General features: G+C 60.7%; 3 protein-coding genes across 4 annotated transcripts; 1 reads left to right on the forward strand and 2 right to left on the reverse strand.

Annotated features, from left to right (window-relative positions):
- Positions 1–1,512: 1,512 nt before the first annotated feature.
- Positions 1,513–4,551, reverse strand: MED11 (mediator complex subunit 11). The gene is made up of 3 exons (XM_072977334.2): positions 4,417–4,551; positions 3,970–4,100; positions 1,513–1,945 (listed from the first exon to the last, which is right to left on the reverse strand). The coding sequence occupies exons 1-3, from the start codon at positions 4,535–4,537 to the stop codon at positions 1,808–1,810; spliced, it is 390 nt and encodes a 129-aa protein (XP_072833435.1). The 5' UTR covers positions 4,538–4,551; the 3' UTR covers positions 1,513–1,807.
- A 99-nt stretch (positions 4,552–4,650) lies between these two features.
- LOC110082349 (autophagy-related protein 16) lies at positions 4,651–9,511 on the forward strand. The gene is made up of 7 exons (XM_072977333.2): positions 4,651–4,785; positions 5,302–5,386; positions 5,518–5,596; positions 6,274–6,347; positions 6,969–7,199; positions 7,484–7,546; positions 8,781–9,511. The coding sequence occupies exons 1-7, from the start codon at positions 4,689–4,691 to the stop codon at positions 8,863–8,865; spliced, it is 714 nt and encodes a 237-aa protein (XP_072833434.2). The 5' UTR covers positions 4,651–4,688; the 3' UTR covers positions 8,866–9,511.
- On the reverse strand, positions 9,498–19,975 carry ARRB2 (arrestin beta 2). 2 transcript variants are annotated; one of them, XM_072977328.2, is made up of 15 exons: positions 19,854–19,975; positions 18,201–18,231; positions 16,674–16,734; positions 15,928–15,972; positions 14,943–15,139; positions 14,356–14,415; positions 14,075–14,142; positions 13,334–13,469; positions 12,998–13,082; positions 12,593–12,665; positions 11,990–12,127; positions 11,343–11,426; positions 11,152–11,231; positions 10,924–10,978; positions 9,498–10,464 (listed from the first exon to the last, which is right to left on the reverse strand). In XM_072977328.2, exons 1-15 carry the CDS (start codon positions 19,874–19,876, stop codon positions 10,368–10,370), a joined length of 1,233 nt encoding a protein of 410 aa, XP_072833429.1. In that variant the 5' UTR covers positions 19,877–19,975; the 3' UTR covers positions 9,498–10,367. The 2 variants fall into 2 exon arrangements, with proteins under 2 accessions (XP_072833429.1, XP_072833428.1); XM_072977327.2 differs by lacking the exon at positions 19,854–19,975 and adding an exon at positions 19,000–19,248.
- Positions 19,976–20,422: the final 447 nt, after the last annotated feature.

Below are 20,422 nucleotides of genomic sequence, written 5' to 3' on the forward strand. Positions count from 1 at the left end.
GTGGCCTAAATGTAGAAAATCTGCTTGATCAACTCAATGGTGGTTTGGACGTCTTGTGGTGACCTGCAGGCCAGGCCGTCATCTCTTCCAGATGACTGAGCACCACTTGGGCAGCTGTTAAATTTGATTCCATAAAGGTTCTCCTCATAAGCCAACCTGGAACTGACTGATCCTTTCCTTGAGATTCTCAGAAACCCTTGGCCCACAGCGAGGGCACATGGGCACTTCATCTGGAGATAGTTGGCTGCTGTAGCATCAACTTCCAGTCATGAGGGCAGCCGGAAGGAGAGGAGGGGTCCCTGGGAAGAGGTTTGGCCCTGGCTCCCCTCCCTCCAACTATGGCTTGGGCGAAGAAGAGAGGGACGGAGGGGCCCAGAAGCTCACCTGGCCTGGAGCAGACAAAGGCGCTGTTGGCCCTGGGCTCCCAGCATCTGGCTGAGTCTCAGGTGACAGGTGGTGGGGGGGAAGAGACGTCTGCCATTGCAGGCTTGAGGCGTCTGAGGGTTCAGCGCCCCCCTCTTCCCACCAGATCCCCTCTGTGTCTGAACTGCCAAGATCCACCAAGGGAGCCTGTGGTCCCTCAGACACGGTTGGACTCCACTTTTCAACAGCCTGTTCCAGGGTGGCCAGTGATGATGTGGCTTGTAGTCCATCACGGCCGGCTTTCAAGAAGGGCCCCTTTCCCTGGCCACCCCCAGCTGCCCGCTCCTGCCTAGGGTTATGGTTTATGCCTAAAGGGCTGGATGGGCAAGCCCTCGTCGCGATGCCACGGCGATCACCTGGCTGTTGGCCCTGGAGGGGTCCTTTCCTTTCCCTGCTCCTCGGGGGGGGGGGGAAGGGGAGAAAAGATGCAATCTGGCAGTTGCAGCCCCTGAGTGCAGAGTGGATGCTTCCAGCCGAAAAAGGCGGAATGGAGGTCAAACCAAGCCCATCGCCCCAAGTTGGCCACAAGCTTTGCCCGCTTTGGCTGCCAGGCGGAGTGGGGGTGGGGATGGAGGTTGGCCGGGATTCCTCAATGGGACGGCCGTGGCCTGGCCCTCACCTATGCCGGGTGAGCTCAGGGCAGAATCCACGCCTCTCGACAGAGGGGGCTCCCTGGGCTCGGAGCCTGGTGCAGCTTTCCTCTGCAGGGGTGGGTGAGGGACTGCGGCGGGAGGGCCACTTTGCTTTCGCTTCCCTTCCCCAGGTTGGGGAAGGCAGGAGCAAAACCACAGCCAGACTCAAGTGCTGCCTGCCTGAGGGTTTCAGAGCAGGTGTTATGAGGCAGGAAAGCTGCTAGGCTGCCCTCTGGGAAAGCAGATGGAAAAAGGAAGCTCACGTCGCCTCCCACGGGAGAGGAAAGCAGGGGGATCCTCCGCCCGCATTCCAGGTGGGAAGGCATTATCCCCTGAAAGTGGGGCATATCCCTGTGACTTCACTGTCCGAATTGCAAGCATGGCCATTGGGCCCCTTCAGAAGGTGGATCTGAAGCCAGATATAAACAAATATAAATATCGAAAGATACGACCAGTCTCTTGTTTATCTATTCTGTATTTAAGACGAGGCATTTCTGACACATGTTTTCCGATGTCTCACATAGGTTGGGAAGGTGACGGAGGCAAACTCCACAGAAACAAACAAAAAAGAAAGCCAGTCATAATCTCACATTTCTGAGTTGATCTAGGCAGCGAAGTCCCCCAATTGGGTGGACAAAGTCAGATTAAAAGAAAAAAGAAAAGAAACTGAGAGCACAGAAGTCCGTCCGTGGCCTCCAACTGGCTCCTTCAACCACGGGCATCCCAGCAGGTCACGCGGGGACGTCCCCCGCCTACGGTTCCAGCATTTGCTCGCAGGTCCGAGAGAGCTCCCCCAGCTTGACGCGGGCGTAGTCGATGCGCTTCAGGGCCATCTGGCAGTCTTTGCGTGCGGAGTAGCTGGACCCCTCGTGGGGCTGCCCGGTAGCCACCTGCCGAACAAGAGATGCCATCGTCTCACCTCCGGCCGTAGCAGCTCTGGGGAGACGGCGCAACAGGAGGCGCCTCAAGGAAGCACCCGTGGACCCTCTGGCTGCTTTTGACCCCGGGCACTGCTCCAGGGACCCTCGCAGGAAGGGACTCCTCAAGAGTGTTGGAATGATTGTAGATGATATCTTGAGCCCACCTACTTCACCTTTGCAACAAGTAGTGTGGGTTCAGAGTTTCCCCCCAAACCCTTAAAATTAAATTTAAAGAGGTATGACTAGAGAAAGGGTTAAACAGAATAAGGAGCTGGATGAAAAAGATAAAAAATAAAAATACTATAAAATAAATGTTGGGGGAAGAAGAAGGAATATCCTCACTACTCCAAATGGAAAGTTGGACAAGAGAGTGGATTACAAAAGGAGGAGAAATTAGAAAACTGACAAAATTTGAGGAGATCATTGAGCAAAGACAAGTTCAAGAAGAAGGAAACAAAAGAAAGAGTACAGTTTGTGTAATTTATAAGATTTTAGTACATTCTGGATTTGAACCAGTGATGATGAAAAACCAGTGGCAGGAGGACATTGAGGAAGAGATTAAAGGAGAGGATTAGAATAAGATATGGTTACAAAGAATAATGAAGAATATGTCTATAAGGGTAAAAGAAAATTGTTATAAGGCAGCATAGAGATGGTATTTAACTCCAGTAAGATTGAATATAATAAACAAAAATGTACCATCTCATATGCTGGAGATGTAAAAAGAGACCTATATGCATATGTGGTGGATGTGTGAAACAAGAAAGAACGGGCACCGATTTTTAAAGAAATTAGAGAAATTATTGGATATATAATTCAAATATCACCAATTATTGCCCTTTTAAGTATAATTAAGAATGACCATCTTTAAAAAGAACAGAAAGAGTTAATTATAATGGTCACAATAGCAAGACTAGTATTTGCAAAGAATTGGAAAAGTGATAAGCAAATCAATCTCGAAGACTGGTATAAAGAACTGTGGAATTTAGTGATTAATAATAAACTAACATGTGAAATGAAAATAAGAAGAGGAATCATAAAGTACAGTGGACCCTCGACTTACGAAGGTCCCTACTTATGAAAATTTCGAGGTACGAAAAGCTGCAGCCGCAACATTTAGGTTCGACTTGCGGCCAGAGCTTCGACCTACGAAAGGCAGGGGGAAAGCGGAGCGGCTTTTGGCTTCCCGGGCTTCACAACCCCCTTCGCCGTCCCCGTCTTCTGTCCCTGGTGCCCACTGCCTTCTCTCCACACAGGGTCAGGAGGCAGAGGGCAGCGGGGGCGGGAGAGAGAGGGCGGCGGGGGCAGCTTTGGAAGCCCGGGTTTTTTTTCTTTGCCTGGAACGGATTAAATGCTTTTCCATGCATTCCTACTGGAAACGGACCCTTGACCGACGGACTTTTCGACCTGCGGCCACCGTTCCAATATGGATTGATTCCGTAAGTCGAGGGTCCACTGTATAATGATTTTGAAGAGGTATGGAAATTTTATTTGGAGTATGTCTTTGTGAAAGGGAAAGGTCAGAAGCCAGCAGAAGAATCCATGTCTTTTTGGAGTGGAATGGGGTGAAAAGGGATTACGTAAAAGGATACCTTTGGTTACCTGGTCCCGAGGGTGAAAGTGACGCAGGCGGGGAAGGTTTAATTTGTATTGAGTACAAACATGTGCCGTATGTTAGTTTTGTTATCTCCCTAATAATAAAAGGAAGCCCCTCCCCCCCCCGCAATCTCCACTGCATGTATGCATGCAAACGGGGGGGGGGGAGGGCAGCTCCACCAGAGAGCCAGGGGCCGCTTCTTCTGGCGTGGCTCACTCACAGGAGCGACCTGAGCGCACCTCCCTTCTCCGCAGCCGCCGCCTGCCTGTCGGAAAGGGGAGGCGAGGGCCGGGCCAGGGTCGGGGTCGGGGTCGGGGCAACCCCTGGCCCAAAGCCACCCACCCACCTACCTGCCTGCCTGCCTCCCGACCGGCCTCCCGACCGACCTACGACCTACCTGGGTCAGGTAGCGGATCTGGGCGGAGAGCTCGGACTCCACCTTCTGGACGGAGGCCACGAACTGCGAGGCGTGGCGGTCCAAGAGGCGCTCGGCGGGCTTCTCTTTGCTCAGCTCCAGGATCACCGTGCCTGCGGGGGGGGGGAGGGGAGGGGAGGGGGGAGAGAAGGGGGCGTGGCGTCAGCGGTGGGCGGGGCCCCGCGGGGGAGTCATACACCCCCTCCCCACGTCCTGGGACTACATCTCCCAGGATCCCCCAGTCTGAGCGCGCGGATTCTGGGAGCTGCAGTCGTCCTCGTCGCCGTCCCACCCGGAGGGTCGCCAGCCTCGGGCCTCCCGCACTCCACCCACGAAAGCCACCTTAAGGGGGGCTCCTGCCAGCCCCACCCGGGGGGGGGACCCGTGGAAGCCCCTCCCGCCCCGCCCCTCCCGCCAAGCCCCGCCCACCCGCGCTCTGGAGCGCCGCCCCGATCTCGCGCTCCAGCTCCTCCAGCAGCCGCAGCCGCTCGTTGGCCAAGCCCAGGCTGTAGGCGCTCGCGCCGGCGCCCGCCGCTGCCCCCGCGGCCATCTTGGCCCTCGACAGCACCCGTAGGCGCTCTTCCGCCCGCTGACTTCCGGCCCCGCTGGGCGCCCCGCCCCCTGCTGCCGGGTGAAACTACAACCCCCAGCGCTCCTTGCGCGGAAGCGGGCGGTCGCTCACGTGACACGGAAAAGAGGGTATGCTGCGCGGCCAAGGCGGGTGGAGGCAGCACGTGCGCGCGGAGCTGGACCGGCGGGAGCGGCGCGCGCGCGGCCTGCGGGACCTGCTGGAGCAACGTGAGCGCTTGACAGAGGGAGAGAGAGAGCGAGAGAGCGCGCCCCCCCCCCCGGGGCCTCCCTTTCTCCCCGAGAATCCCAGGGAGGGAGGGAGGGAGGCGCACCCGCGGGAGCCTGTGGAACTCGCGGCCACGTGACGGGGCGGGTGGGGGGTCCTGAGCCGCGCCCTGCCTCAGGCGGCGGCGGCGGTGCGTGGGGGCGTCGTCAGGCGGTCCCCTTGGAGGCGGGTAGGGCCGTCGGGACGCCCCCTCCCTCGCTCGGCCGCCTCCTTACCTGGCCCCTCGCTGCCTCTAAGGCGGCCCGAAGACGCGGGCCGGCCCTTGCAGATCCCGCCCCCTCGTGGGCAGGCGCGGGGTGGGGGGGGAGTGGAGTGTGGGGGGGGAGTGGAGTGTGGGGGGGTCCCCCCCTCTCAGCGCCCCCCACCCGGAGGGGCAGCTGCTCCCCCGTTTGCCCAGCCGCCCCCCCCGCCCGCCCGCCCGCCCCCTCAGGGGTCTTTCGGGTCGCCCTCCTTTGCAGATGAGAAGCTCCAGGCGCGCTGCGAGGCTCAGGAGCTGGAGCTGGCCGAGAGGCTGGCCGGGGCGGCCGGCGAGGAGGCCTCCAGGTGAGTGGGGAGGGGGCTGCCGGCCCTCAACGGGGCCAGCGGGGGGGGGGCGGCGGCGGCCGGGCTCCCTCCCCCCCGACCCCCCGTGCAAACGGTGCCCCTCCCCCCTTCCCGGCCTTGTGCTTTCGCAGGCGGCCCTCCTTGGACCTGGCCCTCCTCCACGTCCAGCTGGCGAGGGAGGTCGCGGAGCTTCGGCGGGAGAGAGACGAGGTGAGCGGAGGAAGCCTTGCCGGAGGGCGGGCAGGCAGGCAGGGCGGGGGACCGGCCCCGGGGCGGGCGGCGGGCGGGGGCGGCCTCGACGCGCAGGACCGGCCCCGCGGAGCCTTGCTCGGGTCGAGGGGGGGGAGCGAGTGGAGGAGGTTGGCCCGTTTGCCCGCCCCCCTCCTCTTTGCGGAGGCTCACCTCCGTTGCTGCTTTGAGGGACTATGCCCCTGAAAGGAGGTTAATGGCATTTCTGAGCATGCACAGAGTGCCCTCCCTACACTTCCAAAGAACTTCAGGCATGCCTCACAGCCTTCCCTAACGCGTCTGCAAACAGGAGTGGGGGCAGAGGGGTGCCGCTGATGGTCGATGCAGAAGGGTGTACGTGTGTGTGCGCCCATGCGCGTGTATGCGCAGGCCAGGGGCCAGGCTTGTACTGGCAGGTTTTTTAAGCCTTCTCCCTACCCAACCCCATGGCTCTGTGCATCATTTGAGAAGAGGAGCACAGCTTTGGCCAAAGGGCAGTGGCGCCAGATCCGCAGATGGGAATGGAGGGCTGTGTTGCCCCAGGATGGGAGGGTGCTCTGGTGTAGAAGGGCAGGGCAAGGGCGGCAGGGTGGGGGGCTGCCAACCCCGGCCGTTAGCGGGGCTCTCCCGCCAAGTCTAATCCTGCACCCTTTTTCCAGCTACGCCAACAGGTCGTCCTGGCTGCAGATGTCCTGAGGGAGACAGAAGCCGAGAACCAGGAGCAACGGGCAAGGTAGCTTTTTCTCCCCTTTCCTGGGTGGGGTGGGCAAAGAAAGGCAGCCCCTTCTCCATGAACAGCGTCTCTTTCGGCCTGGTCAAGGCAGCAAATGCCTAGGAAGGGGAAGGAGAAGGAGGAGGAGAGGGCCTTCCTGTGGGTGCCGCGTCCTCCCACTTTTCTCTTTGAGCCTCTTTCTCTCTCTTCCACACGGGCGTCGCTTCTCTGGGCCGGACCTTTTTGGCGCTGGTGCTCACTCGCTGGGTGCTCGCTCGCTGGCCCTGGCTGCTGGGCGGGCAGGCGGGCGGGTGGGCAGCTTCTCCTCTGAACCACAGGGTGGCAAACATCGCTGTCTTCCTCCAGCCTGGCTTTCTGTTTTCTGGGCAGCCTTTATGCCCCCCCCCCTTTTGTTCCCTCTCAAAGGAGCTCTTTGCAGGAGAAAGCATGTGGGAGGTGGACATTCCCAGCCTGCAGGGGTGGAGCAGGAGCTGTAGCGCCCCCTTCCCCTCCCTCCTTCGCCCCCGCCCCGCCATGTGTCAAGGGTGGCCGGCATGGCTTGGTACCCCTGGCTCGGGGCGGGATGGGATCGACCGACGGGGGCTCCCGGAAGCCTCGGGTTCCGTCTCTGGCCTCTTCCAGGATGGGGCGCTTTGCGCAGGACGTGGCTGTTCTTGCCCACCAGTACGAGGAGGCGCAGTCGAAGGTTTGGATTCTGTCTGAGGAGGCGAAGGGGCTGCGCACGGAGCTGGAGGAGGCGCAGTGTCTCCTGCGGGAGGCGCAACAGAAGCGGCAGGACCTGGAGGCGCGCTGGCTGCAGGAGAAGGCGCTAGAGGCCAAGCGGCTGAACTGGGCCAACGAGCGGGAAGAGAAGTGAGGCCGGGAAGGGAGGGCCTGATCCACATTGCATATCCTACCCCAACCCCCCCACAGGAGAAGTGAAACTCGTTCCAGGTGTTAAGACTACCTGACTCTAGAGGAGAGTGCCTGGTGTTCTCCCTCGGCCCTTCACTCGCCACCTGTGCCTCTCCTGGGCAGGTTACAAGACAGCCACCAAAGTGGGTGGGTGGGCAACATTTAAGGTGCCCCCAGGCCTGGGCACCGATTTTGCATAGATCTCTGTGCCTCATCCAGGATTATCTCCTTTCCACCCACAGGAGTCGGAAGAAGGTGATGGACCTGTGTGCGAAGCTGGAGAGGATGCGAGAAGCTGCTGGCGTGTGAGTATGGGGGGAGGGAAGGGAGGGACCAGAGGTGGGGGAGAAGGAGCAGGAGGGAGGGGTTTCCCCTCTCTGTGCTGGGCTGGCTGCAAAGGCAGGCCCGGCTCCGATTTTTGACTTTAGACCAATGTGCCAAAGAGAAATGCAAAACTATGAAGCATTTCTGATCAGGGTGGATGGTCTCGGTAGGACCAAGGGGGGTTTGTCAGAATTGCCAGCAGTGCCAGGACAGCCGACCCTGTTTTGCATGCTTGGTTTTCCTGTTATATTTCATTAAAGTGATTCTGCGTGGTAGAGGTCACAAGTGGATTTTTGCTAACTATAAAATGGATTTTAAAAACTGAATGTTTTAAATTGAAAGTTTGTTTTAAAAACCTTGTGCCCTCTAGTGGCCGTAAAAATAATTTTAATTTGAAAAAAACCATTTTGGGTGGTGGAGGCCTCAGAACATGGCATATTGCTTCCTTTTTAAGAGTCAATGAAGCAAGAGAACTTTGGCTGAGAGGCAGAACTTCCTGGAAAGGACCAGATTTAGTTCCTGCTTGTTATTGCTTAATAAATATAAATATGCATGCAGGGGAGAAGAAAGTGGGGCTTCTGCTTACTCTGTAAGGAAATGGGGGCAGCCCTAAGTATTTCTGACTTCCTTGCTGTTGCACTGCCAAGGTGGGCAGAGAAATGGTACATACAAGATTGACCTTGCTGGTGGTGGTGGAGGGGGCTAGGCCCTCCCCCCCTTAACCTCTTGTGTTGCATTCTGGCGCTGAGCAGATGCCCTGAACACCACCCAAGGGGGCCAGATGGTGGGTTTGGCTTTCAGCCAGCCAGCCCCCTGTGCAAATCGGGGTGGGCTGTAGGGTGGCCGTATCGCCCTTTCTCTGGGCAAGGAAGGAAATGGGAGATTGTGCCCTACGGAGGTTAGAGGTGGTCCTTTCTGAGCGAGTGGGGGAGGAAGTCAAAGCAACCTCCGCCCCTCCGCCCCCCCCCCCCCGGGCTGAAAGGGGAGATGATGGTAGTTTCTCTCTTGGCCCAGAGTGTGGGAGCATGGCGTGACTCCCATAGGGAACAACCTCTGGTGGGGATAAGGGGGAGCAGCGCCTTTAGGGGTACGGGAGAGTTGTCTGCAGGTAGGGCTATGTGTGTGGGTCCATGCTTGTGGCCCTGGAGGAAGGTGCAATGTGTGTGCGTGGGTACGCATGTAATATAGTTTGCATGGTTCTCTCCTCTTTCACAGGCTGCAGGATGGGGGCATGCCAGGGCCAGCCCCAGGAATGGATCACCCCGTGGCATTCCCACAGGAAAGCAGGGACGGCTCCTGACGTGGCTGGACTTGCAAAGGCTTGGGGACAGGGCCGCCTTTCTCTGCTGTGCACCCAGGCTTTTGACGCCTCCTCTGGCCTTGCAAGAACTGCACCCGACGGGGGAGGGGTATCTGCGGGCACCCCAAGGGCTGCACATCCAAGCCGGCTTGTCCCTGTTTTACACCCAGGTCAACGTAAGCTTCCTTGCTCCAGTGGGGGGAACCTGCTGGCTGGGTGGCCAAGGGGGCCTACTAAGCTGGGGGGACTTGTTCAGAAAGAGGATTGTGAGCGGTGCCCGTTCCCTCCCTTGCCCGCAGGCCGGTTGCGGCTCTGGGGGTGGGGGGGTGGCTTCCAATCTGGGGGTGGGGCTTTTAAGCAGCCCGCAGGATGGCCAGACTGCTGAGAATGTGGGTCTGATCCTGGCCTCCGAGTCCTGCAAGCCGAGCTGAGAGTGCCACGGAGCGTGGCCCCAGAGGCGGGGTGGCCGGATCCAGGGCTGCCAGCACGGCGGAGTTTCTCACTTGCGGTGCAGGGGACACTTCCCCTTCCCCCAAAACATACAGGCAAAAAAAGAAGCACAGGTGGAGAGGAAGTGGTTTTGGTGGCAGTGGCCTGTCCCCCCCCCCTCACCTGCTCAATAAACAAGACGCTTATTAACTGTTAACCGTGTTAGCTGTTTTTATTTGGCGGTTCCTTGATTCTGCTCCGGTGCTGCAGCTGCAGCCTTTCTCTTTCCCAGCCCCGGCTGATGCGCAGATGCAGCCGTGGGGGGGGGGGACTGGCCTGGGCGGGAGGGCAAGGGGCCTGTGTCTTCCATGGGCACAGGGTGGGGGGGGGAAGCAAGCCTTCCTGGGGTGGGGCTGGGGGGCAATCCTTGGGCGGCAGAGCCCCCCCCCCGCCTTGGCAAAAGCACAGCTAAGGCAACACAGCACTTCTTCCTTCCTGCTCCCCCCCCCCGAGTTTAAAAAGGGCGAAGCGAAGCCATGGCCAGCTTCTCCTAAACTGGTTAAAACAGCCTTTAAAATAAGACATATAAAGACGAGCGAACATAAACAAAGTGGTGTGTTGGGGGGGGGGGTTGACCATTAGACAATAATGCCCTATAAATGATTCCAGTGCGTTAGACGGGGGAGGGGGGTTTCTCAGCAGTTAAAATCCATCTGGAAAAATATGCAGCAGCAAGGGGAGGGGAGGAAGGGAGGGGAGGAGAAAAGCATAGGTGACCCACTCCCCTATTTTAGTCACATTAAAAGCCTCCGACGGGAGAGCTACAACCCCCCCCCCCAGCACAGCAGCACTGAAGACACAAAGGCTGGGAAGCAGGACGGTGGGACTTGGCCCCGAACTCTGTGTCTCTGGGTGTGGGGTGGGGGTGACGACAAGACATTCAAAGAGGAGGGGGGTATCGCTTTCCTCTCCCCCTGCACCTCAGCTGGTCCTGGGTGAAGCCACGGGAGGCTGTGGCCACCGAACATACAGACAGACAGACACACAAACACACGCACGCCGATGGGCCTGGCTTAGCAGAAATGGTCGTCGTCCTCCTTGTCGTCTTTCATCCCCTTCAGCCGCAGGCGGGCAAAGTCTTCAAACACAATGTCGTCATCCTGCTCATAGCTTTGTTTTGGTGGTGGAGGGGAGAAGAATAGGACAAGGGGGGGGGGTCTGGTCAGGGTCCGTTTTAGTTTGGAAAAGGCCGGAGGAATGGGCAGAGGAGGTTGAGAGGGGAGGGCAGGGAACCTCAGACGCCCCCCCCAATTTCCTATGACCCCCCCCACACACACACCTTGGAAGCACTTTTGCCTGCTAGAAGCAGCCTGACAGGATGGGTGTGTGTGTGTGTGTGTGTGTGTGTGTGTGTCTCTCTCTCTCTCTCTCTCTGGGGCACCCTGTGCTCGTAGGCGGCTCTCGTGTGTGTGTGTGTGTGTGTGTGTGTGTGTGTGTGTGTGTGTGTGTGTGTGTGTGTGTGTGCGCGCCTGGTTCATGGGCAGGATAGGAAGTGCCCGCCTGTGAAGAGAGAGGCCCCCGCACCCCCCACCCCGACCGGAGGAAGGATTCCCGGGTGGGGCTCCTTACTTGGTTTCAAACTCGATGAGGTTTGTGTCCACCGGCGTGTCCGTTTCTGGAGCAGCTGGAAAGAGGGAGAGAAGGTCCCGTGAGCCCCATCGCCAAAGGGAGGGAGGGAGGGAGGGAGGGAGGGAGGGGGCTCCCCAGTCAACAAAACCCGAAGGAAACCCCCAGGCTGGGCGGGAGGGCTGAGCAGAGAGAGCCCCTCCCTCCTTCGCTCTGGGTCCCGGTGCTTACCAAGCTGAGGCTGCGAGGGCGAGTTCTGGTCCAGGGGCTTGGGGTGCATCAGGACGAAAGGCAGCTCCACAGAGACGTCCCTGGAAGATGCTGTGGGTCAGGGTGGGGGAGTGGGGGAAGAGCAAATGCAGGGAGGGGGAACCCCCCGCCCCAGCCACCCACCCACCCACCGGCCCGCCTGGGGTACGTACCCTCCCCGCGAGACCACCAGCTTCACTTTGACACGGTAGGAGACCAGGATGCCGAGCACCTCCTTGTTGGCGCCTTCTTTCACGCTGCAAGGTCAAAGGAGCCGCAGGGGGTGGTGAGGGGGCTGTTTCAGGGCAGGAGAGCGAGAGGCGTCCCCCAAAGGCTCCCTCCCTCCCGCCTCTCATCTCCTCCACCCCACGCCCAGCGGCAAAGGGCCCCAAAGGGGCTCGGGGGGGGCGGGCGGGCGAGTGTCCCTCCGCTCCTCCCTGCAGAGGCCTCGGGACGCGGTCAGAGCTTCACACTCGGTCTCGGCCTCCTCCCTGCCTCCCACCCCTCACCCTGGCCCAAGCGAAGGAAGTCCCCGGAGGGTCCCTGGGCATCTCACGGTTGGGGGGGGGGAAGAAGAAAGCCTCACGGGCCCCAGCCTGTGCACTCAGCACCACCGCCTCCGTGGCAGGTTCTCCTGTCCCACAGATGGGCAAGAGGCACCCTAACCCGCTGCCTTCGGGGGGGGGGGGGGAAACGGCAGCCACGCATGCTCAGCACCATCGCCCAACCCAACCCTGCCGCCCCCCCCCCAGTTTAGAGCGGTCAGTCCCAGAGGAAAGGGTCCCGAGGAGCTCGAGGGGGGGGGAGCAGAGGGACTCACATGGTGGAGGAAGCCAGGTTGGTGTCCTCGTGCTTCAGCTTCCCATCGAGCGCAAGGCCCCGCTTCTCGCGGTTGTTGCTGAGGAGGGGCGTGAGCGTGTAAACCTTGCAGAAGGTGGAGCTGGGCGCGACTTGGTCACTGCTCGCAAACAAGGCAAAGTGGAGAACTTGAGGGGGGGGGGAGCTGAGGAGGCATCGGGATTCCTGACTATCCTTGTCCCACCTCCCTTGCTCCTATGGAGGGAGGGGGGGCAGGCCGGGGGGGGGGAGAGAGGAACAGGGTCGAAGGCTCTTCCCAACCCAACCCACCGTCCCCAGAAGAGGCAGCCTTCTTTCGTCCGCAGGGACAGCCCACGGGGGGGGGGGAACTGAGAGGCCAAGGAATAAAGGACGCCTGTTCCTCTCCGAACGGCCCCAATGAGCAGCCCTTCCCCCCCCCCGGGGCGGGGGCAAGACGTCAGCACCCACGGGGGGGTGTTAGCTTGCATTCTCAGAGGCAGGTCCCCACCCCACCCCCCGATCTCCCTCCAATCCTGATAGAGGGAGGGCCCACCGGGGGAGTGGGAGTGAGAACCGCCATGGCGCCTGGGGGCAGTGTACTCACTCCTGTTCGATTTGGGCCACGGGGCACTTGTACTGGGCGGTGCTGAAGAGGCAGATGTCCGCGTACTGCCGCACTGCAGGGGTGGAAGGAGAAGCGCATCAGCCGTGGCCCCTGGCAGAAGGCGCGCACACGCCCCCCACCCCCTCCCTCGGGTGGTTTCCCAAAGGCAGTTGGAGGGCCCCACCTACGGCTCAGCTTTGGCTGTGGATATCCTGATTCCGCAAGGGGCCAGACTAGATGACCGCAGGGGAGCCCTTCCATCTCTGTTGCCACCCCTCCTTCCCACACAGCCTTCTTCGACTACGCCCCCCTCCCCCCCGCAAGGACCCCAAGCCTCATGGGTGGGGGTCAGAGCAGCTGCCTTTCCTCCCAGCCCCCCAGCCCCCAGCCCCCAGGAGTTCGTACCAGACACCTTCACTTTCTTGATACTTTTGCTGGAATTGTTGGTAACGTGGACGTTGACGCTGATGGGCTCCCCGTGGTAATAAAGCTGCGGGGGGTGGAATTGAGATAAGGGGGGGTGAGCTGCGCAGCCAAGGGGAAACCTCCTGCTCCCCAACAAGATAGTGCCCCTGCTCCCGAGACCCCTCTCAACCCTTGGCTTTGAGTGGGGCTCCCCACATAGTGGGGGCAGTTACTGGCTACAGGGTCTCCTTTCGAGCAGCTGCGTGTTTCTTCCCCACCCCCCCCCGGTTGCTGCTGCTTCTAATGCTAGAGATGGAAGCCCCCCTCCTTCCTTACTTCCTTGTCCAGGGATGCTTCGAGGTGCAAAGAGCGGTCGGACATCAGGAAATGGCGTGTGGTCTCAGCCATGGGCTGCGGGCCGGGCTTCTCCGGGGCATATTGGACTTTCCGGATGACGAGGCGGACGGAGTTCCTGAGAATTTGGGGAAGGCAGGCAGAGGAGAAAGAGGGAAAATGGTGGTGAGGAGGAGAGCCCTGGCTGCATCCATGGGTGGGGGGGGGGGGAGAGGAAGAGGTGGGGGGGGACACCCTCTCCGGGAGAGCTCGGTCTCCCCGGTGGTGGCTCCTTCTCCGCAAGAAGACATGGATACGGGTTGCCAGGGGAGTCTCTCTGGGGCTAAGCGCTCCCTAAAGGAGGCTGGGTCGCCACCAAGGGATGCTCCTCTTTCCCCTTGGCTTAAAAAAAAAAAAAACTCTGTTTCGAACGGCTAGTTCTGAAGGAATGCACTGTTTGATTGTTCTGCCGTGATGGGCCTCGAAGGACAGGAGTGGATGCAGGACCGCCTCACAGGGAGGGAAAGGATCTGAGGGCAGGGGCAGGACCAGGGCGGGGTAGAAGCACGGTGGGGAGTCAGGGGAGAGCCAGGGCTCCGCTCTGCCAGGCTGGGCGCGGATCCCTTCCCTTGGAGGGCATGAGGCTCTCGGCCTGGCCTCTCTCCTGGGCTGAAAGTGTGTGTGTGTGTGTGTGATCTTTGTGCCCCTTCTCCAATGCGTGCAATCCCACCCAACTGGCATTACCTTTTATGGATTTTCTCCTCTAGGTTTTTGGCACAAAAAGCCCGGATCTCAAAATCGACTCCACACGCCTGGCAGAGGAAGAGAGAGCAGAGCGCCTGTTAGGGCAGACGGCCCCTTGCCCCCATCCACAGCTCCGTGCTCCCTTTCTGCCCCAGAACCTGTTCTGCCAATGAACGCCCCCGCCCCCCCCGGTGTCTCCTCCACCCTCTCCGATCTTTTCCCACCCTCCTCTCCCTCCCTCCCCTCTCCCCCCCCCCCCGCCACCGCCGCCAAAGACAGACCTTTCCTGTGTCCTCAGGACCCGGCTGTAGCGTCACGGAGCAGGGCAGGTTCTGTGGGATCTGTGGTTACAGAGAAGCTTAGTGCGTCTGCGTGCGTGTGTAAAGGGGGGGCAGCCACAAGCCCCCCACAATTGTAATCTAAGGGTACAGGTGGGAACAGCCTCAACCCAGCCTGTGAGGAACACACCACTGCTGTGTCGGGGGGGGGGGGGAGAGGGCAGGACAACTTTTGAGGGGAGGGGTAGGGTGGGGTGGGGGGACAACAAAGGACCAGAAAACACTCTCTGGGTGTTTTCAGGAATAAACTTAAAACATGGCTATTTGGGCAAGCTTTCCCTCCTGCAGGATCTTAATTTCTTATACTTTCGCCACCTTGGATCTATAATATCTTTTTGGTTTTATTGTTTTTAAATTTGCAAACCGCCCAGAGTAGGTCTTTGGTCTAGGTGGGCAAGATAGAAATCCAATAAATAAGTAAGTAAATAATAAATAAGTAGGGTGGGAGGGCAACTGACGGAGCCCCCACCTCCCCCTGCCCTGCAGGGAATCTGTGCAGGGATTGGGGGTTCTTCCCTCCCCTCTCTTACTATGAAGCTGAACGGGTGGGCGTTGGCACCCAGTTTCCGCAGCAGCCGCTCCTGCAGGCGGGTGAGAGGTTCGGGGGCTTCCTCGGGGGGCGGGAAGGCCTGCCATGAAGCCAAGAAAAGGTCCTTGCGGAAGGAGAGGCCCAGAACATCTAAGTCCTCACGTCCGTAGCGGAAGGCGCAGGTCAGCGTCACAAACACTGGAAAATGAGGGATGCGTGTGTCACTTCCTAGTCCCACGTAAACATCCAGGAGCTCCCCAGGCCTGGCCCCAGCGACTAGACATTTGGGGGGGGCACACAGAGAGAGGCCCTTCAGCGTCTCTCTGGGCCCCCAGGAAAGAACCCTCAATTTGTTCTCGGTCACAGACTCCTGGGGGTCGTTCTGGGGTCCCCTTAACATCCCCCCCAATCCTGATTGCGTACTGAGTTAGCGTGAGCTGGTTTGCTCAGATCTCAGCACAACCGTGGGGCACACTTCATAGCCAGCAGGCGATGGGGCTGGGGTGTGAGACCAGCTCCTTGCCTGCCCAGGAGACACTGGGTTGGGGGCGGTTCCACTCCCTTCATCATCATCCTTCACCTCCCTCTGCCTTTGCTTCTTAAATTAGCGACACTCGCTTTCCTTCCGGTGCTCGTGGACTTGCTGGGGTCAGCAGCAAGCGGCGGCTCTTGGCTGCCAGGAGGGCAAGAAGGCGCCGATTCTCCCAGCAGCGCCTGCCGCCTCCTGAACTGCTTCCTCAAAGCTCCTTCTCTTCCTGGAGCGCAAATTAGCCGGGATAGATTTGCATCCTGCTTTCTGACTGCCTAGCCTGGACTCCGGGAGCTGCTTTTGGGACAAGGGGAGACGTCTCCAGCAAACATGGAACAAACCCCCGCCAGTAATCCGCCCCCCCGAGCCTTCCCACCCACTGCAGAGAACAGCACCCCACGCCCCACTGGGGGCTCAGCCAGAATTCCCTCCTCAGCCTCCGTCGGCCCCCACTTACCCTTCCGATCCTTCAGGTATTCAGGGTCAACAAGGACCACTCCGTCTAAGGGGGGGGGGGAGATGGGCAAAAAAAGAGAGAGAAGAGCAGTCAGGTGGGGAGTGCAGGACTTTGCTGCCCTTCCCCCGCACCCTTTTCTGAACAGCCCCCCCATCTGCTCCTGGTGGCGAGGAGAGGTGCACTCCACCCATCCCATGTGGCTTTGATGTCAGAAGCGCGCGCACACGCACGCACACACACACACACACACGGTTTGCCCAGCCACCCTGGCCCTTTGCTCGAAACACACTGGCTTGGCTTTAAGCCCCGGAAGAAGGGATCTGTGTAGTCAGAAAGCTTGCCTCTGGCACCAATAGGGGCTCCACACCTTTCTGACCACAAGAGCCACGCCCGGGGGGGGGGGCTCTGCAAAAGAAAGACATTTCTCCTGCTTGGAGCAAAGCATGACTTGATTGTGGTGGGGGACTGAGCACCCTCTCCCCCCCCCACAAATGGGCAGCCACTTTGTTTGGTTTCTCTTCATTTTCAGAAACAAGCTTTCGACCCGCAAGCAAACTCACACCCCTCATTTTCCTCCCTGAACGGCTTTGCTGAGACCCCCACCTCACCCCACCCTCAGCAACCTCATCTTCTAAAGGGCTGGAAGCAGAGGGGCCAGGGACACCCCCTTCCTCTGGAAGTGGGGGAAGGAAGCAGCCATGACCGTGGTAGGGCTGAGGCTAATGCCCCCCCCCGAGCAGACTCACCTACGGGGTCAACTCTGTCCAGGTGGTCCACAAAGTCCCGCTTGCCGAGGTACACCGTGAGCTGGAGGTGGGAGGAGGAAAGGGAGAGCGGGGGAGAGGGAGATAAACAGACAAGCACCTGCCTAGACTGGAAGGGGAATCAGGGGGGCCAGTCCCTGCTTCCCCCCCCCCGAAGCATCCTGCCCCTCCCCAAAGAATATCCTCAAGAGCACACCCTGCAGAAGGGGGGAGGCCCAAGGCTCTCAAGGGGGTTGGAGGACTCCCCACCCACCCACTCTGGGGCCTCCGGTTGCCTCCCCCTGCCTACTCCCCCCCTCCACCTGGCTGTGCAGCCGCTTCCGATAGACCTGCACTCCCCGTGGGAGTTCACACTGGATCTGATCCAACGCCAGGGGCTCCATCCTGCACCCCCTTGGCCCTGCCCCGGCAGCCACTCCCTTGTGGTCCAGCTGTGCGTAGGAAGCGTCCCCCCCCTCTGCTGCCCACTCCACACCAGCTCCACCTTCCTGCCCCTCCAGGTGGTTTGCCGAAGCTTCCCTCCTGCCTCACAGGAGCCTTCACTGTCACGCCCCACGGCCCCCCTGAGAAGGCGCGGATCCTACAGAGGGAAGAGCATCACTAAGGAGATGCAGGGAGTCAACAAGGTGATGCTGCTGCAGCACCCAGGAGGATTAACCCACTCTGTGCTGGGAGGAGGAGGAGGAGGGGCTTGTGTGTGTGTGTGTGTTGGGGGTAAACACCCCAGGTGTCTTCAAGAAGCCTGGGTGTGTGTGTGTCTATGCCCTGTCCGTCCACCACCATCCTCTGCACAGCTCCTTCCCGGTCACTGCCTGTAAACCACATTTTTTGGGGGGGGGGTTGGAAACAGACCAGCTGCTGCAGGCTGGGGCTCCCCTCCCCCCGAAAGGAACAGCCCAGTCCAGCTGAGCCCACACAGAGTCCCGGGGGTGTGTGCGTGTGGAGCCCCTCCCCCCTCACAGTGGCTTTCCTCACGATGACAAGGAAGGCAAGGACCGGAGGCCTGAACCACCAGCCACCCTCCCTCGTTTAGCCACCTGCCAACCCACAAACGTGGCCTCCAGCCCAGGCGTTCCCTGGAAAAGAAGCAACGGGGTGCTTGGTTCCCTTTCCCTGAACCCGGGGCCGAGTGTGAGGAGGAGCAACGCTCTCCCGCCCCATCTCCTGCAAGAGAGCAGACAGGCTCTAGATGGGCGGTATATAAGTTTAACAAATAAACAAAGTAAATAGAAATAAGCAAGGGGCAAGTCCTGTGCTTTCCGTGGGGCAGAAGGTGCTGAGCGTAGCAGACAGCTCTGAGCCGAGCAATCGTGGCCTGGCAGGAAGGAAGTCGGGCGTGGGAGGAAGAGCGACCGGAAACCCACAGCAGGAGAGGAGGAAAGAGGCCCCACCGGTGCCCCGCTAGGAAAGTGGCTCCACAGCCCTTGCGGGTGGGCAGGCCAGATCGGGGTCTGGTTAGAGGCCACGGCCACGTGGACAACGGAGGACGGGGAGCAGCCGAGAACTTACTTTGCAGTTGGGGCTGGATTTCTTGAACACCCTGCAAGGGAATCACGGAAGAGGAGGAGGATAGTGGTTAGAGACAAGGGGAACTTTAAACCATCTGCTCCCCCTCCCCCTCCCCACTTCCTTGGATTTTCCCTCCCCCCCCTACACAAACACGCCAGGACCGCTTTGGGGCGCCCCCCCCCCATGCCGGCAGGATTTAGCACACGTTGCCATGGGAACAGCATCAGGACCAGGTGCCTTGGAGTCGCCACAGCCAAGGACCAGCTGTCATCTTGCTCAGAAAGGCTGGGGTGGAAGGCCTCTGATATCTGGGGGGGGGGGCAGGAACATGGGTAGCCCCTCCTCGAGAACTAAGCAAACCCCTCTGTTGCTGATTGTCCACATCTTTGTGGGATTGTTTGAAGCAAAACCCTTTGCGAGGTGAAGGGGGACAACAGCCCCAGGAAGGGGTATGGCAGGAGCCCTCCCCCGAAAGGGGCAGGGGCCTTCCTGGCAGAGATCCGCCGGGAGAAGAGAGAGAGGGGCGCTGAGGGTTTACAGGAGAACAAGCCTGCCAGCTCTGGACTTCCCCTTCTACTCCCCGCGATGTGCGTGTGCGCAGACGCTGGCGTGCGTGCCGCGCAATAGCCCATCCTGGGGCTGCCTTAGGGAAGGAAGGCGGCAGGTCTCCCCTCCCCTCCCCTCCCCACCCGAGAGAACTTTGTTCCTCCACAGCAAGGGGGAAAAAAGAGGAAGCCCAGAGACTGGTGGCCTTCCCCTAAAATTGGAGGGGGACACCAGAGGATGACGGTCTGTTTACCCAAGGTGGGGCGAGACTGGCACAGGCTGAGCACCTCCGGGGCCTGGCATTACCCGCTGCTGCCGCCCCCCCTCTCTACGAAGCACCACGGAAGTTGTTTACTCCTTTCCCAATTGATGCGCAGACACGGAGCGGGGGGGGGGGCGGCGGCGGCGACAGTTCCTGTTTTTTCCCCCCTGGGCTTCGGGGCCCTACGGAGCATTGGCAAGGGGACTTGGGTGCAGCCCCCCCCAGCGTCACACACACACACACACGCACACACACACCCCCGGCCAATGCAGGGAGAGAAGCGGGGGTGGGAGGAACAGCTGGGCTGGCAGGCAGGGAGGGAGGGGGCCGCCTCCCCAGGTCAACAAAGCAGGTGCTCGGTGTATGTATGTATGTGTGTGCGTGCGTACACGTGGCCACCTGCTCCCTCCCTCCCTCCCTCCCCCTCCCCCCCCAATCTGGGGCTCCGGTGCCAAGCTCTCCCTGGCGCGAGGAAACGCCTGCTTCGCTTCGCCTCGCTTCGCCGCCCCCACCCTCTCGCGGCTCATCCGTCCCGCCGCCTCCGAGCTCAGGCAGGCGGGCGGGCGGGCGGGCGAGGGAGGGGGGAGGAAGATGCCGCCTCTCCCCCCCTTCCGTCTCCCCCCCCCGCCCCGAAACCGACGGCGGAGAAGCCCGAGGGAGCCACAGGCAACGGGGCAGCCCCGAGCCGCCCTCCCTCCCTCCTGCCCTCCCTTCCGAGATGCCCCGAAGCCCCGACCGGCTGGAAGGGGAGCCCGAACGCCGGGGTCCTTCGGAGAGGGGGGGGGCAGGGAGGGGGTCCTGGGACTCCTGGCTCTTCCCCCTCCCCCCCCGCGCAGGGTCCTTACCTGGTCCCCGCCTTCTCCCCCATCCTGGGCCCCCCCTTCCCCACCCCTCCACGTCCTCCGGCCCCCCCGCGCTCAGCGCCGGCGATGCTCCTCCAGAGCCGAGTCCGCGGCGGCGGCGGCGGCCCAGGGCGGAGCGGACCACAGTGAAGCCATGGCAGGCCGCCGGGCTGCGGTCACGTGGGCGCCTCGGCAGCCAATGGCGGGGCGCGCCCGAGAGGTGGGGCAGAGACGTCAGAGGGCGGGGGGGGCACGCGCCCGGAGCGACCCCCGCCCCCGCGCTTGGCGGGAAAGCGCGCGCCCGTGGGGGTGGGGGGAGGGGAGAGGGGGCGACAGGAAGGCGACACCGGGGGTCTTGACCCCCCGCCCTCCGCCCGGCAAGCGCCGAAGGGGAGGAGCAACCCCCGAGCATGTGCAGAGCGCCGGCGGCTTCCTCCTCCTCCTCCGCCGCCCGCCCCCCCCAGTCCAGCTGGTCCATTTCGGGATGAATCCCACGGGGCGGGGGGGGGGAAGGCGGCGGCTGAGCCTCCCCCGGGAGGACATCCGAGGCGCTTTGCCCATGCCCAGAGGCC

This window comes from Pogona vitticeps, chromosome 6 (assembly GCF_051106095.1).
Source record: "Pogona vitticeps strain Pit_001003342236 chromosome 6, PviZW2.1, whole genome shotgun sequence".
Classification (NCBI taxonomy): Eukaryota; Metazoa; Chordata; class Lepidosauria; order Squamata; family Agamidae; genus Pogona; species Pogona vitticeps.